Genomic DNA, 15,079 nt, shown 5'->3' on the forward strand with positions numbered 1-15,079 from the left:
TTTCTCTGCTTCAGCCTCCTGTTTGTCTTCTACATTTTAGTTCCAAAACCACTATTCTTACTGCCATCCCAACAAATAAACATATTACGAGCCTCTGGAACTCTATCCAGAGGTTCCTTCAAGCATGTGTGTCTGTGTCTCTTTCTCTAAATCTGTGGTAGCTATCTAAGGGCTCCAATTAACCCATCTGTCTTGGTGCCATCAGTCTTATCTTCCTTGGTTTCTTCAGCATAAACTGTACTGGTTATGGAACCTCCTGCAATGATCAATATTAAGCAATGTTTTCTGATGATGCTGAGTGCACAGCAACCCCAGCAAGCTTGAAAGTGACCACAGTAGTACCATCACCCTCAGTACTATTGGTTAGGATATCATCAGCTCCTGTCTCAGCAGGACCTTGTGTCACCACTGTTTAGTCGATTTATTTGTCTGATGGTCTGATGCTGTATCAATGAAGGGGAGGCTATAAATATATTTAATTAATAAATAAATGAGCATTATTATGCCCACAGCTGTAGTATCAGGAATGGCAGCCTTCTCAGAGAGATAGCCATGTTAGTTTGTTGCAGCAAATCTTGCACAGTGGTCCTCACTTCAAAACGACCAAATAGTGCAAAGATTAATACTATAATTCCATGGTGGCCTGTCCAGCTGGGGTGTAAATAGCTCCTATAATTAGCAATGGATGAGTTCAGAATTGGCCACCGATAATTTAACTGTTCTTACCGCTATGATGTCAAGGTTTGGAGAATCCAGCACTTGCAGAAGTATCTCAGGTACTATGGAAGATTCTCCTAAGTTCAAGGTAAACCTCTTCCAAAAATTATTTTCAGTGTACGAGTACTTTGTTCATTTTTGTACATCTGGTGTATCGCCATAGTTTTGCTCCCTGTTAAAGCCCAATATTCTCCATTTCTTTGTGGGTTCGCATGCTGGCTCCCCACCCCCCATTCTCTCTCTTCTGGACGATCTTTCATATTTTTTTTTCTTAGCACCTGGTGATATGCTTCTTTAATGGCTTTTTACTGTGTTTTAGTTCTTTACAAAGTGAAAACACATTTATTTATTGCATTTTTGGAACTAAGATCTTCTTGGCAAAGTGTTGTGATGAAGTATTGCCCCATTTCCTACTCAGCAACGGAAGAGAGGAGAACCATAGATACCAATGGACAAAATACAGACATTTCAGAATTGTATTTTAAAGGTGTAGCTCTGCAACCTTCCTTAATTTCAGCCACAGTTACCTGGCAACTCCACAGAAATGGAACACACTAATCGTTGATAGGATTAAGTTTACACAATAGCAGTGCTTGATAGATTGCTCTCTAAATCTGGAAAAGTTTTGAGTGTGTCTTTAACAGACTTTAAAGTTGACCCAAATGTCACTTGAAATTGCTCACCAGTAATTGATATTAGCATTCAAGGTTCCTGTGGTAATCATCTGAAAAGAAATTATGATAATTTTCAAAATAAACTACTTGCATGGTAAAAATATTTTTGTTTGACTAAAATCTATGTAGATTTACATTTTTATTAATTCATAAATATAAATTGAAGATCCTTTCTTTAATATGACAACTTTACTGTTTGTTTTCCAATAAGTGGCTCATTCTGTTTCTGCCTCTTGCATCAAAGAACTCTGAATACTTGCCAAAACGAGTTTCTTTTCATCATTGTGTTAGAAATTATTCAGGAAGCAAAGGAATAAAAACATTAAAACACACAGAGACTTATTGGTTCTGAAACAGAGTGAGATTACAGAAGACATTGTTTTCTCTAAACACACACCAGTTGTTATTGTGTTATGATCACAACTGGAGCTGATCTGATCATAGATGGAATAAAATGACATCCTTTGAAATAAATCACTGCTCTTTTTCTCTGCTCCATCTGCATCAGGTGTGGCTGCTCAAGTCATAGACCATTGTAATGGCGGGCTGGATAAGAAGCCAATAAACAGACTGAATTCTGGCCAAATGAAGGCCCCATGTGTGAGTGGTTCCTGGGTCCAGGGTATAGGTCAGTTGCCTGTTCTCATGGGGGTTGCACTCACTCTGAAGGGGTACTCTTGGATCCAGCTATGTCTCTTGAGTCCCATGTGGCCTCAGTGACTAAAAATGCCTTTGACCAGTCTTGGCTGATACACAAGCTACAGCTGTCCATGGACCCAGATAACTTAGACACAGTGGCCAGGAATGGTCAAGATTGGACAAATCTTTCTGGGCCCTCACTTTAGGTTGAAGCTGCAGCTGGTGCAAAATATAGTTGCTAGTTTGTTAGGTGGAACATCCTATCACCAGCATGGAACAGCCCTGTTAAAGGTATTGTTTTGTTGTTGTTTAGTCATTTAGTCGTGTCCGACTCTTCATGACCCCATGGACCAGAGCACGCCAGGCACTTCTGTCTTCCACTGCCTCCCGCAGTTTAGTCAAACTCGTGCTGGTAGCTTCAAGAACACTGTCCAACCATCTCGTCCTCTGTCGTCCCCTTCTCCTTGTGCCCTCCATCTTTCCCAACATCAGGGTCTTTTCCAGGGAGTCTTCTCTTCTCATGAGGTGGCCAAAGTATTGGAGCCTCAGCTTCAGGATCTGTCCTTCCAGTGAGCACTCAGGGCTGATTTCCTTCAGAATGGATAGGTTTGATCTTCTTGCAGTCCATGGGACTCTGAAGAGTCTCCTCCAGCACATAATTCAAAAGCATCAATTCTTCGGCAATCAGCTGCCAATAAAGCCTTGAACAATTGGGCACTGGGTTACCTGAGAGGCTGCCTTCTCTCATCCAGACCTGCCTGGTCACCAAAGGTCACATGTTCAATCCATCTCAATGAAGGAAGCATCCTTTTGCATTTATGGATCCGCCCACCCTTCACTGAAATAAATGAGACATGGGGAGTGTGTCCTCATTGATACTCATTGACCTGGAGTTTTGGATATCTGATGATGTTGTCATCAGTATGTTGATAATGCAGGGCTCTGTTTCTCCTTTGCGCTGCAAGCAGGCGTGGTGGTTGGTGTGCTAAACTCATGTCTGACCTCATTAATGGGCTTGATGCAGGTCACCAAACTGAAGCTCATTTCAGACAAAATAGAGACACTCTTAGAAGGCAGTTCTCTTATCCAGATGGGTGTGGTGTGACCTGTTGCAGATGGGAGACACACAACATGAAGAAGCAGGTGTCCAGTTTGGGGATGCTCCTGGGTGGCCAGCACTGTTTGCCAATTTGTTTTTGAGTGCTGGTTTTGACCTAAATAGCCATGCATGTCTTGTGACCCCAGTACTGTACCTTAAGGACCACTTTTTCTCATATGAACACACATGGAACCTGAAATCAATATCTGAGACCCTGTGTGCCCCAACCAAAACGATGGGCCTTTTCTGTGGCAACCCTCCAGTTGTGGAATGCCTTCCTGAGGGAGGTTTGCCTGATGCCAACTTATCATCTTTCTGGCACCATTTTTATTCTCCCAGAAGCGGACGTAATTAGTGGTCTGTTTTTGATATTTTAAAAAAATAGTATTCATCCTTATGTGGGCTGGGTGGTTATTTTTATATTGTTGCCTGACTTTTTAGAATTAACACTTTTAGTATATTTACTTTGATTTAATTTATTTTTTATCATAGTGTGTGTGTGTGTGTGTGTGTGTGTGTGTGTGTGTTCTCAATCACTTCGGGGCTCTTTCTGTGTGAAGTGATTCATAGATTGATTATATTGAATCGAAAGTTGCAGGATCAATCCCTGGTGTCTCCAGGCTGGGCTGGAAAAAGCTCCTTCCTGAAACCCCAGAGAATTGCTGTCAGTCAAAGCAGACAATACTGAGCTAGATGGACCAGAGGTTTGACTCAGTACAAAGGAGCTTCCTGTGTTCCTATAGAACATGGAAGGCTTGATCAGTGTAGAAAAACAGAGAGGAAAAAGAAATTCACTGAACTAACAAAGATCAGTAATGTTCAATCTTTTCAAAACTTGGAATTAATAAGGTGCCCAAAATATATCCTGCATTTTTAAATTTACTGCCCATCAATTCATGAGAAAATAAATTGTGTAGACAAATTATCTATTATCAAATGGATGGTATGCAGGGGGTTTTTTTGTGTGGTTTTTTTGCTGCATTTACCTTGCTTTCAAGGCAGCTGAGGGGTTTTGTGGCCTGCCTCTTCTTTCATTCTATAAATCACCTCTCCGGTGGTCAACATTCTGCAGCCTTCCCAAAACCCCATGACATCCTCATTTGGGCTTTCCTGTACATTTGGGAAGCTGAGGAGGCTGTCTACTGTGTACTTGATAGCCAGTCATGGTTATTTCTTTAAAGTGAAGCAAATTTACTTTTAAAGCTTTTTCTAAAAGGCCTTCCTTTAAAAGCAGGATCTTCCCATGGGCATCTGGTTGGCCACTGTGAGAACAAGGTGGGCCTAGGCCCTGATCCAGCAGAACTATTCTTCTATCTTGAGGTCACTTGGTAGCCAGACTTCTGACTACCTGCACTTGAAATTAAAGCCCAGGGGTAGGCTGCATAAGGTAACTTTTCCCATGGGCTTTTTTTCAGATCAGGAAGTACAGGCAGCTAGGGAGGCTGCAGAGGCCTGGAGGGATGTTTAATGGGAACACACACACACACACACACACACACACACACACTACCTATGGCTACCTCACAACAATAAGGTAAGTTCAATACTGCACCAACCAAAATTATAAAGAAATTTTGAAGTGTGTTGCAAATGAGACGGAAAAATTGAATCTGCTTTCACTGGAGAAGAAAACATTTGGAAATTGGATATTGCCACAGCACTACCTGGAATTAATCCCATGTGGTAACATGGGGAGCCACTTTTAATGCTTTGTTTTATGTGTCCATCTTTCCATATCCTCACTTTCATCTATTAACGGTCTCCTCCCTCTTCTTTTTTGTAACGCACAAAATGGTGATGGCACATTATAGTTGCTCTGAAAACTTTTTAAGTAGTTGCATTACTCGGTTGTGAGTAGCACATTAATGAAACAGGCAGCTCAGAATATGGTACCTCGGGTTAAGAACTTAATTCGTTCTGGATGTCTGTTCTTAACCTGAAACTGTTCTTAACCTAAGGTACCACTTTAGCTAATGGGGCCTGCTGCGCCGCTGCTGCACGATTTCTGTTCTCATCTGAAGCAAAGTTCTTAACCCGAGGTACTATTTCTGGGTTAGCGGAGTCTGTAACCTGAAGTGTATGTAACCCAAGGTACCACTGTATATATACTTGGTTCCTGAATGAAATGAACTCACTTGGGGCCATCTGTCCTCCCTGCTACCACCCAATTCACATCACCCTGCGAATTTTCCAGATTATTGCTACTGCATCATTGGAGAGAACTCCCTGCAGGGTATCCACTAGGCCTAAAACACTTTCAGGTGTCAGGTCCCTGAGAAACGGGGTTACAAAGGCTTTTTAGCAGCAATGCAAATATGTGCAACAATGTCCCATGTGCCAGGATCCCTGGGAAGTGTAGTTCCCAGAGCTCCTAATGTCCCAGGTAAGAATGCAAGGAGCCCTGGAACCAGGGCCTTTTTCAGCTGGAACTCACCGGAACTCAGTTCTGGCATCTCTCAGGTCGACACCATGGTCATTTTAAGAGAACAAGGGAGGCTTTCATGGTGAGTTCTGGCTCATACTTTTCTAGAAAAATAGCATTGCCTGCAACCCTAGCACCTGAGATACTGTTGGGGTAGCATTCTCGGCTCTGTTGTGAAGCCTCTCCATAGGAACCTTGCTGCCCTTTGTTGTTAGTGCTGGCCGGTACTCCCCCCCCCCCCCCTTAAACAAAGGTCCCAAACTTTGCATTGGGTTCTGGAATGGATTACGCCCCTGATTCTGTATTTAGGAGAGTGTTCACCTAAATTGTATGGATAACAAACTATCACTTTAAGACAAATGCAGTAAATAATAAAATTAAGTATATTCCTGGTGAATATGTATAGATTCAATGTGCTGTGCTGTGGTGTTTCAGTTAGGAATAAGTCCTTTTGTTTGTTCATTGATTATATGTTTCATGTGGCTTCCAAAAACGTGTATATAACATGTTCTTTAATAAAATATTTTGGCAACCATATCTAAAGCCTTACACCTGCCAGAATATAATTTATAAACGTACAAGCTGACATTGAAGAGATTAAATTCACAAGATTTCTATGGTCTCCAGGTGTGAACATATTTGACAGTAATCTGTTGATTGGTTTTGTTTATGCTCACACAAAAATGTGTGTGGGTGAATTTGTGAATGAAGAGGAGGCCCGTAATCCTCTGTTAATTAGCAAATTTCTGCAATCCACAGTGTTCTTCTCATCTCTATTTTTCTGCAAGGAAACTCCTTTCATTTCTGCACTGAACAGAAATAAAGTGTTAAGAATGGCAATGTATGTTAATTTCAATATTTCCATAATGAGAATAGAGTGAATGTGTGATGCCTGTGCTTTATCTGTTAGTGAAATATATCCCCATATAACAAACTTCTCACTTTTTTTCTTATTTTGCAGTCACTGGATGGATTTGTATTTGCACTAAATCAAGAGGGGAAATTTTTGTACATTTCGGAAACCGTCTCCATCTATCTAGGCCTATCCCAAGTAAGTAGACCATTTAATGGCACAAGTTCCACTCCTGTGCTCAGTCATCTATTTGGCAACATTTCGCATGTTATTGAATTTATACTTTAATGACTGTGTTTTATCCACCCTAAAAAATCATTGAGAAATGTGAGTTGGTATAGAATGTTCAAATGGATTAAAAAAAATAAAAAATCCCCAGCTTGAAAAAAAACTTTTTCTGCCCACTAAGGATCATTATTAATTTATTGAGAACAAATGAAGTTTCTTTTCTCAATTGTTTTGAACTTTAAACCTCAGTACCTGGTAGGAAAGGGACACACTAATAGTACTTCCCTTGTGTCCTATTACTGGATGTTTATGGAGTACCCTGCATTATCCAGGGAGCTGACACAATGACAGGGAGTCATTTGGAGTCAAGAAATGCTGAAAGAGACCATTAAAATGACTCGCAGGGAGGGTTTCAACAAGGACACATTCTGCTGCTTCCGCACATGTTCCGTAAATCTGCAGAGGACATTTTTTTCATATAGCACTTGTACTTTAATTATTGTTGTTCCATTACTGACATATTTTGAAATCTAAGATTATAGGGGAATAGAAGTATTACTTTTGGTTTTATCTCGAATGGCTGAGCTCTCAGTAGCATTTGCTACATGGTATACCGGAACCATCCTGATACGATTCTGGGAGACTTCTCGAACAATGAGTTGCAAAGTAGGATGCTATGCCTCTTGTTTAGCTACCCTTGAGGAACTCCACAGTTGTGCTAATGCTTGCGTCTTACTGTTTGGAATTGGGCACCCATCTTGCATTTCTTGCCGTGGTTGTTAGGAGACCCCTTCTCAGGACTAGAATTTTTTAATAACTTTGTTATTTCGTTGCACCTAAACTAAGCTGAAAGTGGTAACCTGAAGTAATGAAAAGGGATAGCCAAATAATTGGTGTGGCAGGAAAAAAAGATTCAAATAGTGTTTGAGACAATGGAATTGCAGCCATTAACTCCTAATAGAAAATGGTGGTATCTATGTAGTACACATTAATTATGTGTTTATACTAGTTATATGGAAGTTCTGTCAAACAATAACACTGGGGGGGGGGGGAGGAGGGTTTGTTAATTCAAAATTGGTATTGAATTTTCCTGAAGTCCTCAGTTTTGTAATGAATTAAAATCTCTTCTTTGGCCTGTTTATAAACCAACATCAGAAGTTTCATATTTCGTAACAAAACCACATGGTTGTTAATGCACTTTTTAAATGAAAAATCACACAGGATTGTAATGTTTATTATTGTCTTGTGTTCATATTAACGTGTTTTATGCATGGTGTCTAACAAAGTTTAATAAACCAGCAAAGAAGAAGGATGAATAATTAGTTTAAACAGGTAAATGCTAATTAGGGAACTCCTGAAAGGCATCCATTATACACTAGCTTAAAACAAATTTTACAGCCCTGGTTAGTGGAGTAATCCAAATTCTGTCAAGGCAACTGCATTTTCTGTAATTGAGATGTGTATGTTTGCTTTGCATAACAGATGGCTCTGTATGCTTAGACTGATAGCTAGGAAAATAATAATTGCATTATTCCAGCCAAAAGAATATTAGCTCTTGGGTTGGGGCCATTTCAGGCAGTCCTCCTGCCAGCACAGCATATGCACATATATGGATTCGATTTTCAAGGAAATTGATGCATCTGGAATAGTGTGGCCATCTGAAATATCATCTGTTCAAGGAAAAAGTTGGCTTTAACCCTGTCCTAGTCCTTGTTAAAGCATTCTTCTATGCTCAGCAGCAGCAGCAGCAGCAGCAGTCGTCAGACATTATTAGGCTACATACAGACTTCTTCATTCAGCGTCTAGACTTAAGGGATAGGTTTCTGATTTTCTGATTATAAATAGTAAGTCTGAACATCGCATACTGCCAAGCATGCAAAAAGAAACACCTCTTTGTTATTAATCAGTGCATTAGTCAAAAATATACGATTACAAAAAGATTGTGCCCATTATTACTGCTAGATCAAGTGAAATCGGCTTGCTGAGCTCAAATACTTTGGTTGGGAAAGTGAAAAGCAAAACACAGTGTACTCATAAAGTGCTGTAAACCAATATGATGTTTTCTAAGGGCACGTCCATAGGTGACCATTTCAGAGTGTTACAAAAGCATATTAGCTTTTGTGAAACAGTCCTGCAATCCCTAATCGAAAGGCAATAACATGATATTCAATTCAGATGTAAGAAATGTGTCTTCTGCAGTGGGGAATAGTCATCATGCTCCCAGGTCCATTCTTCAAAAAGTTTAGAGGATGTACACACCAGCATGCTGTACACAGACTGCCAAAGCAGAGTAACTGAAGCTCATTGCTCTCAACACAGAATTTCAAAGCTTCTTGTTCTTAGCCATACCTGCAGCTAAAATAGGCTGCTGACATGAAAACTTGATGCAGAAAGAGTTTATATCCAAACCTGAGACCAGTCAGTAAGCTGGTGTTAGGATGGCAGCATTGAATCAGCTAGGGAATGAGGGGTAGAATTATTTTTCTCCTTTTATTGCAATTCCCCCGCACCCTTTGGTCCCTCAAGTACCTCCCCCTAGTGTATCTGGGAATAATTTAACTAAGAGTAAAAAAAAAAGGGGGGGATAAAAAAAATGGATGGCCTATCATTAGTTATGTCACAGATTCTAGCCAGCAGGTGCCCATGAGATTTCCACAACTGCATTCCAAGCAACAGAGTGCAATCATACTGCTAACTGCAGGAAATAATTTTATTCTCCCAGCAGTACAGTGTGCTTACTACATACTTGGTGAATACGTAAATGTTCCTGGGGTGGACTACCTTTTTGAGGTAGGATCTTCAGTCCGGCGCAACAAATGAGTGATGGCCGATTGAGCTCCTCCAGCTCGCATTTGGATTGGCGCTGAAATAAGCCCCAAACCAGAAAATAGCTAACTTATTTCCAATCCTATGTAAATGTGCCCCTTTGTCTTGTTCTCATGCATAAACCTCCTCCTTCACTCCCACTGCATTGACCAGGGTGAAGCAGCAGTATAGCTCTGGCAGCAAACTGTGACAGCTCGCTGGGAGAATGAAGGAAGAGAGGAGGTCTCCCCCAACTTTGTAGCACCCTGGTCAGTGAAGTGGGAGGAAAGTAGTGTGGGTTGGGTAGAGGGGGATTATTTTCTAGCTTGGATTAAAATCTGAGCCAGAAAAGAATGCAGGAATCATAATTCTCTCCACTTACTTGAGTAAGCAATACAAATATCTGAGAGACTTACTTCAGAGCCCACAAATATGAGTCCTGCCACCTAGCAGTTCAAAAGCACATCAGAGTGCAAGTAGATAAATAGGTACTGCTCTGGCGGGAAGGTAAACAGCGTTTCCATGCGCTGCTCTGGTTCACCAGAAGCGGCTTAGTCATGCTGGCCACATGACCCAGAAGCTGTATGCCGGCTCCCTCAGCCAATAAAGCGAGATGAGCGCCGCAACCCCAGAGTCGTCCCCAACTGGACCTAACGGTCAGGGGTACCTTTTAACATAGCTCTATAAATGAGCAACAGATGCACATTTATTGTGCTGTAATATACTAGCAATGCACCAGACGTTTAGAAAGGGGCAGTCAATACCAGAAATGGCATCCTCAGGGGACAGCAGTTCTTGTTGCCCCAATCCCCTTGTACATTTCATCTGAGGTTATGTTGTAGGAGGTTGTGTTCCCTCACCATTGTGTTGGTTCATGTGCAGTATTTTATATTAGAATATTATCCTGCAGGTAAAAATCCGTCAAGATCCTTCTTTTTTAAAAAAAAGTGTTTGGAAAAGAAAAGTGGGTGAAAATATTTCAAATAAATAAACATTATAGATACTTACATTCTAGTTCTGTAAACCAAAGGGAGATGCTCCCTTTTCCTCTGAGGCCAAAGATTATCAATCCAAGTAGTCTTTTCAGCAGTCTTGGAAAAGCTATGATATGTTACAGATTCATCACTAAGGGTGGCAAAATAGAAACTGCAATCATCCACACTAAATTAAGCATTCAAAAGCTTTATTTACCACAAAGAGCAGCAGCAGAAATAGCTATGCAAACAATTCTCCCTCTAGAAAGGAAATGCTAATGTTTCACTTTGGTGATCTCGAAATTGTTCAAAGCGTGGAAGTCATTGTAGTAGGTTGTTATGTTATTGAATTCTAGTTTGTGATAAAGGTGCCAAGATCAAGCATTAATAGGATATATACACATGAGATGTCTTGCCTCCAATTCTTTATGTTCTCCCCATTGCTATCAGATAAACATTGTTGGGTTCGTGCCATGAGCTGGCAGAGGTTGTGTTTGTGTTGAATAAACCTTGTGACACTTTGAGAGTTTACACATTCAGTAATGTTGGATTTGAGAATGATGCATAAGATTTATTTTTATTTTTTTAGTGCCTAGCGTATATTTGATTATAATCTCCGTAGATTTGGTTTCGTTGCTCAGCTAGTGATTAGATAGTATGTCTGCTTTCAGACCTGGAGCCATTTACTTGCTGCGGCAGAGGAGAGGGTTAACATTTCTGCCATGCGACTGGAAGCACAGGCTTTAAAAAACGGATGTGATGTGCATGAGCAATTTGAAAGAAATCTTACCAAAATATTCATTTTGGGGATGTATGAGTAAGTGTAGGAATGTTGATCACAGAATTGATTATGTTGAAACTGGTGAATGTTGATCGGTTTGCCTCACACCATAATGTAAACGTATTGCAAATAGGTACATTTCTGGGACAGTGTCTGCTCAGACATATTCTCTAACACCATCACTGCCTGCCCTACAACATCTGCCACCTAAGTCAGCTCAGAAAATAGCTCCACCCCGCCCAAAAAGAGAGAGACTGCTTTAAATGAACTAATTTCCAATTAGTATTCTCCTTTGGCTAACTCTTGTTTGACTCCTTCAGTTCAAGAAGACCTCATTCAAGAAGACCTTAAAAATTATCTTTTTTGCTCATGACTCTCCTTGGGAGAATTTTGGTGCTCTAATTTGGTATCTTTCATGTATCTGTTTGTCTATATCTACTCAATGTTTCATACTCTGTATGTGTTTACTTCAGGGGCCGGCAAGGTTTACCTCGCCTGGGCCAGTTCACTCCAGCGGAGATCCCTCTGTGGGCCTGATTACGCGCGCGCATGAGCGCCTGCGATTTCCTGCATCTGCGCATGCAGAGATGCGATTTCCAGCGCTGCGGAAGCGAGTCCCTGCACCGTGCTGTGCCGGTTTAGCGCAGTGTGCGGGGACTAGCTGAGCGGGCGGCTCAGTTCGTGGGCGGTTCGTGGGCCGGTTAAACGACCCCTGTGGGCTGCTTGTGGCCCATGGGCCTTAGGTTGCCTACCCCTGGTATACTTCTTTCTGTACAGAGCTGGCCCTACCATTAGGTAGAGAGCTGACTTAGGTGGCAGATGTTGTAGGGCAGGCAGTGATGGTGAAGTGTTAGAGCACAGAGCTTTGTGTGCTCCATAACTTGCCCTGCAGTCTCTAAGCTAGCTTGCTGCACACAGGTGAAAGATGCTGTTTCACCACAAGTAAAATTAAACTATCACCACTGTCTTGTCCTCAGGCACCACATTTCTTGTCCCTGTCTTTGTATGTCACTTTGTGAGGGCTTGGCCCTGAAAAGTAACAAATAACTGAAGTAAATAAATAAAACCATACCGTTGTGAGGATCAGGAGCCAAGTAAAGCATGCTGCCAGAGGAAACATGGCAAAGGAATCAAAGTCTTTGGTGAAACTTCTGCAACTTCTTTGGAACAAGTTGTAGATACACAAGAAGCATGAACTGCTGTGGGATATATATTTGAGAAACACCCTGCAGTAAAACTGCTGCACTCAACTCAAAGACAGGAGCATAGGAAGCAGTCTTTTTCTGAGTCAGCCAGTTGGTTGAGCTGGTTTTCCAAGGTTTCAGCCAGTCTTTCTCAACTCTTATCTGGGAATACTGGGGTTTGGATCTTGGACCTTTAGCACAAAAAGGCTGTGCTCCATTTAAGCTACAGTCTTTCCCCCACACTTTCCTAGAGAATCTTAAAAAGGTTGCAGTCATGGGCATAAGCCTTATGCTCCCCCCGCCACACCAACTGAAAGGTCTCCTATATACTATAAGGCGGTCAGCTAGCCTGCTGCTAGCGCAAGGCTAGAGACCTTGCTTCTGTCTTCTTCTGTTCTGTATCTAACTTTGCATCTCTCCCTCCTGATCACAACCCAAACAATCTTGATCTCCCTGTTGTGTTGCGTTTTTGAAATGCTGGCAGCCTTTTGTTTTGGCAAGCCTCCATGGGAAAGCTCAACTGCCTGGAGTGCTGATCAAGAGCATCTCTCTCTCTCTCTCTCTCTCTCTCTCTCTCTCTCTCTCTCTCTCTCATTCACTTCTGTCTTACATACTTGGTGTATGGATAGTACCCAAAAACAAAGGTCCTATGAAATTAAAGAAGATATATATTCAAAAGAGTAATTATCCAGGCCATTCAACTGCAATGCCATTTATTCTACAGAACATCATCCCACTTGTAAAGTGATTTGATCTGTTAACTTGGACCAAGATGCTAACACCATTTTCTTTTAAATTAATGTGGCTGTGCTAAAGTAGGTGAATTTCAGAACAAAGGGTTTAAAGTGCTCCAGCTATGTTTCCCCCCAAAACATCCTTATTTCAACATAGCAATGTTGCGTAAATGTCAAGGAATGTAGTTGCCACTGAGCAGATTAACAGGTACAAGCTTATTTACATGGGGATGCATCCAGGGAAGCACACCTAGAAATCTGATCACCTTAAGATTCTTCCTTCCAGTCACCCTCCCAGAATGAAATCGGATATGGTATGCGGAAGTACCTTTTGGCCCTCCAAGGGACCTTCTGGATCACCACCAAGATTTTAGAGCTTGTTACTGTCTCAGAGTTCCAGATTATAAACAAAGATTTTAAAGGTGTTTTAGCCACACCTGCTATCTACAACCAAAACCTTCAAGACTATTTCAGTGGTACCTCGGGTTAAGAACTTAATTCGTTCCGGAGGTCCATTCTTAACCTTAAACTGTTCTTAACCTGAGGTACCACTTTAGCTAATGGGGTCTCCTGCTGCTGCTGCGCCGCCACCACGCAATTTCTGTTCTCATCCTGAAGCAAAGTTCTTAACCTGAGGCACTGTTTCTGGGTTAGTGGAGTCTGTAACCTGAAGCGCCTGTAACCTGAAGCGTCTGTAACCCGAGGTACCACTGTACTTGAAAGGGAAGGGTTGCAGCTCAGTTGTGGAGCATGTCTTGCCCCAGGTTCAATCCCCAGTTTCTCTAGGTAGGACTGTGAGAGAACCTTGTCTGAAATCTTGGAGAGCTGTTGCCAAGCAGTGCAGACAATACTGAGCTATGTGGACTCAGTAGAAGGCAACTTGGGTATGTTCCTACTTGGGTGTCCCATTGGACACTGGTGCCTGAATATGTGAATATGGATATGTAAATATATCCTGTTGAAAAGCTTGTATTTGAGGTTACCTTATGTACAAGCGATGGCAATGTTCGGTGAGCCTTTCAGGCAACCTAATCATTTTTGGCACCAGCACCCCTCCCTAAGGAGCAGAGCAGAGACATAGCTCAGTTGGTAGAACGTGAGACCTCAGGGTGATGGGTTTGTGCCCCATGCTGGACAAAAGATTCCAGCATTGCAGGGGGTTGGACCTTGGTAGTTCCTTCCAATTCTACAATTCTATGATAGGGTAGGGCTGCCATACGTCCGGATTTTCCTGGACATTATTGGCATTTCAAGGGCGGAATCGACATCCAGAGAGAATTTATGAAAGGTATCTCTTTCGGGGTCCAGATTTTTACTTCCTGAAATATGGCAACCTAACAGAGGCCAAAGGAAAACCACAGGGCAATGGATATAGCTTGTGTAACTTTTGTTGCCTTATCCTGGGTTATAGAGTGGTGAACATATGGTTTTGCTTGTGGTTGCTGTCTCACTTTTGACTCACTTCAACTTGTCCATCACACTCCCTAAATATGTAACAGGGTGACTTATTCCCAGCCCTGTGTAGAGAAGCCCATTGGCATGAGCCAATGCTCTAGCTCTGGATTTCATGCCTCAAGCAGGAGCAGGCACTAGATGGCTTATAAGGCCCTTCCGGCACTATAGAGAATCTGAGAAAAGCGTTTGATTATAATTACCAAAATGTGTCAGCAGAATTTAAATGTTTGGATAGCATTTAGAAAAGGTGAATGTGTCAGAATAACCGGTTATATATCCTGGTTACTTCAAGATTGTACTGCTGTCTGTGTGGAGCTTCCCTTGCACTTTGACCCGGAAGGTGCAGCTAGTTCAGAATCACAGAATCATAGTACTGTTGGGCTGGAGGGGACCCCGAGGGTCATTTAGTCCAACCCCCTACAGAACACTGCAGCATGGTTGCTGACAGGATTAACACTGCACCAGGTTGCTGTCAGCATATAACTGTTGGGATGTGTCCAAGGAAACGGGGGCA

At 41.9% G+C, this 15,079-nt stretch overlaps 1 protein-coding gene across 11 annotated transcripts in view; it reads left to right on the top strand.

Annotated features, from left to right (window-relative positions):
• NPAS3 (neuronal PAS domain protein 3) overlaps window positions 1-15,079 on the top strand; it is a 604,332-nt gene that overhangs the window by 388,057 nt on the left and 201,196 nt on the right. For all 11 annotated transcript variants that reach the window (XM_083452393.1, XM_083452389.1, XM_083452392.1 and 8 more), the window contains one exon: window positions 6,513-6,602. In XM_083452393.1, coding sequence (XP_083308519.1) covers window positions 6,513-6,602 — 90 coding nt within the window. The remainder of the gene's footprint in view (window positions 1-6,512; window positions 6,603-15,079) is intronic.

The sequence above is a fragment of the Podarcis tiliguerta genome, assembly GCF_965153285.1.
Source record: "Podarcis tiliguerta genome assembly, chromosome: 1".
Lineage (NCBI taxonomy): Eukaryota > Metazoa > Chordata > Lepidosauria > Squamata > Lacertidae > Podarcis > Podarcis tiliguerta.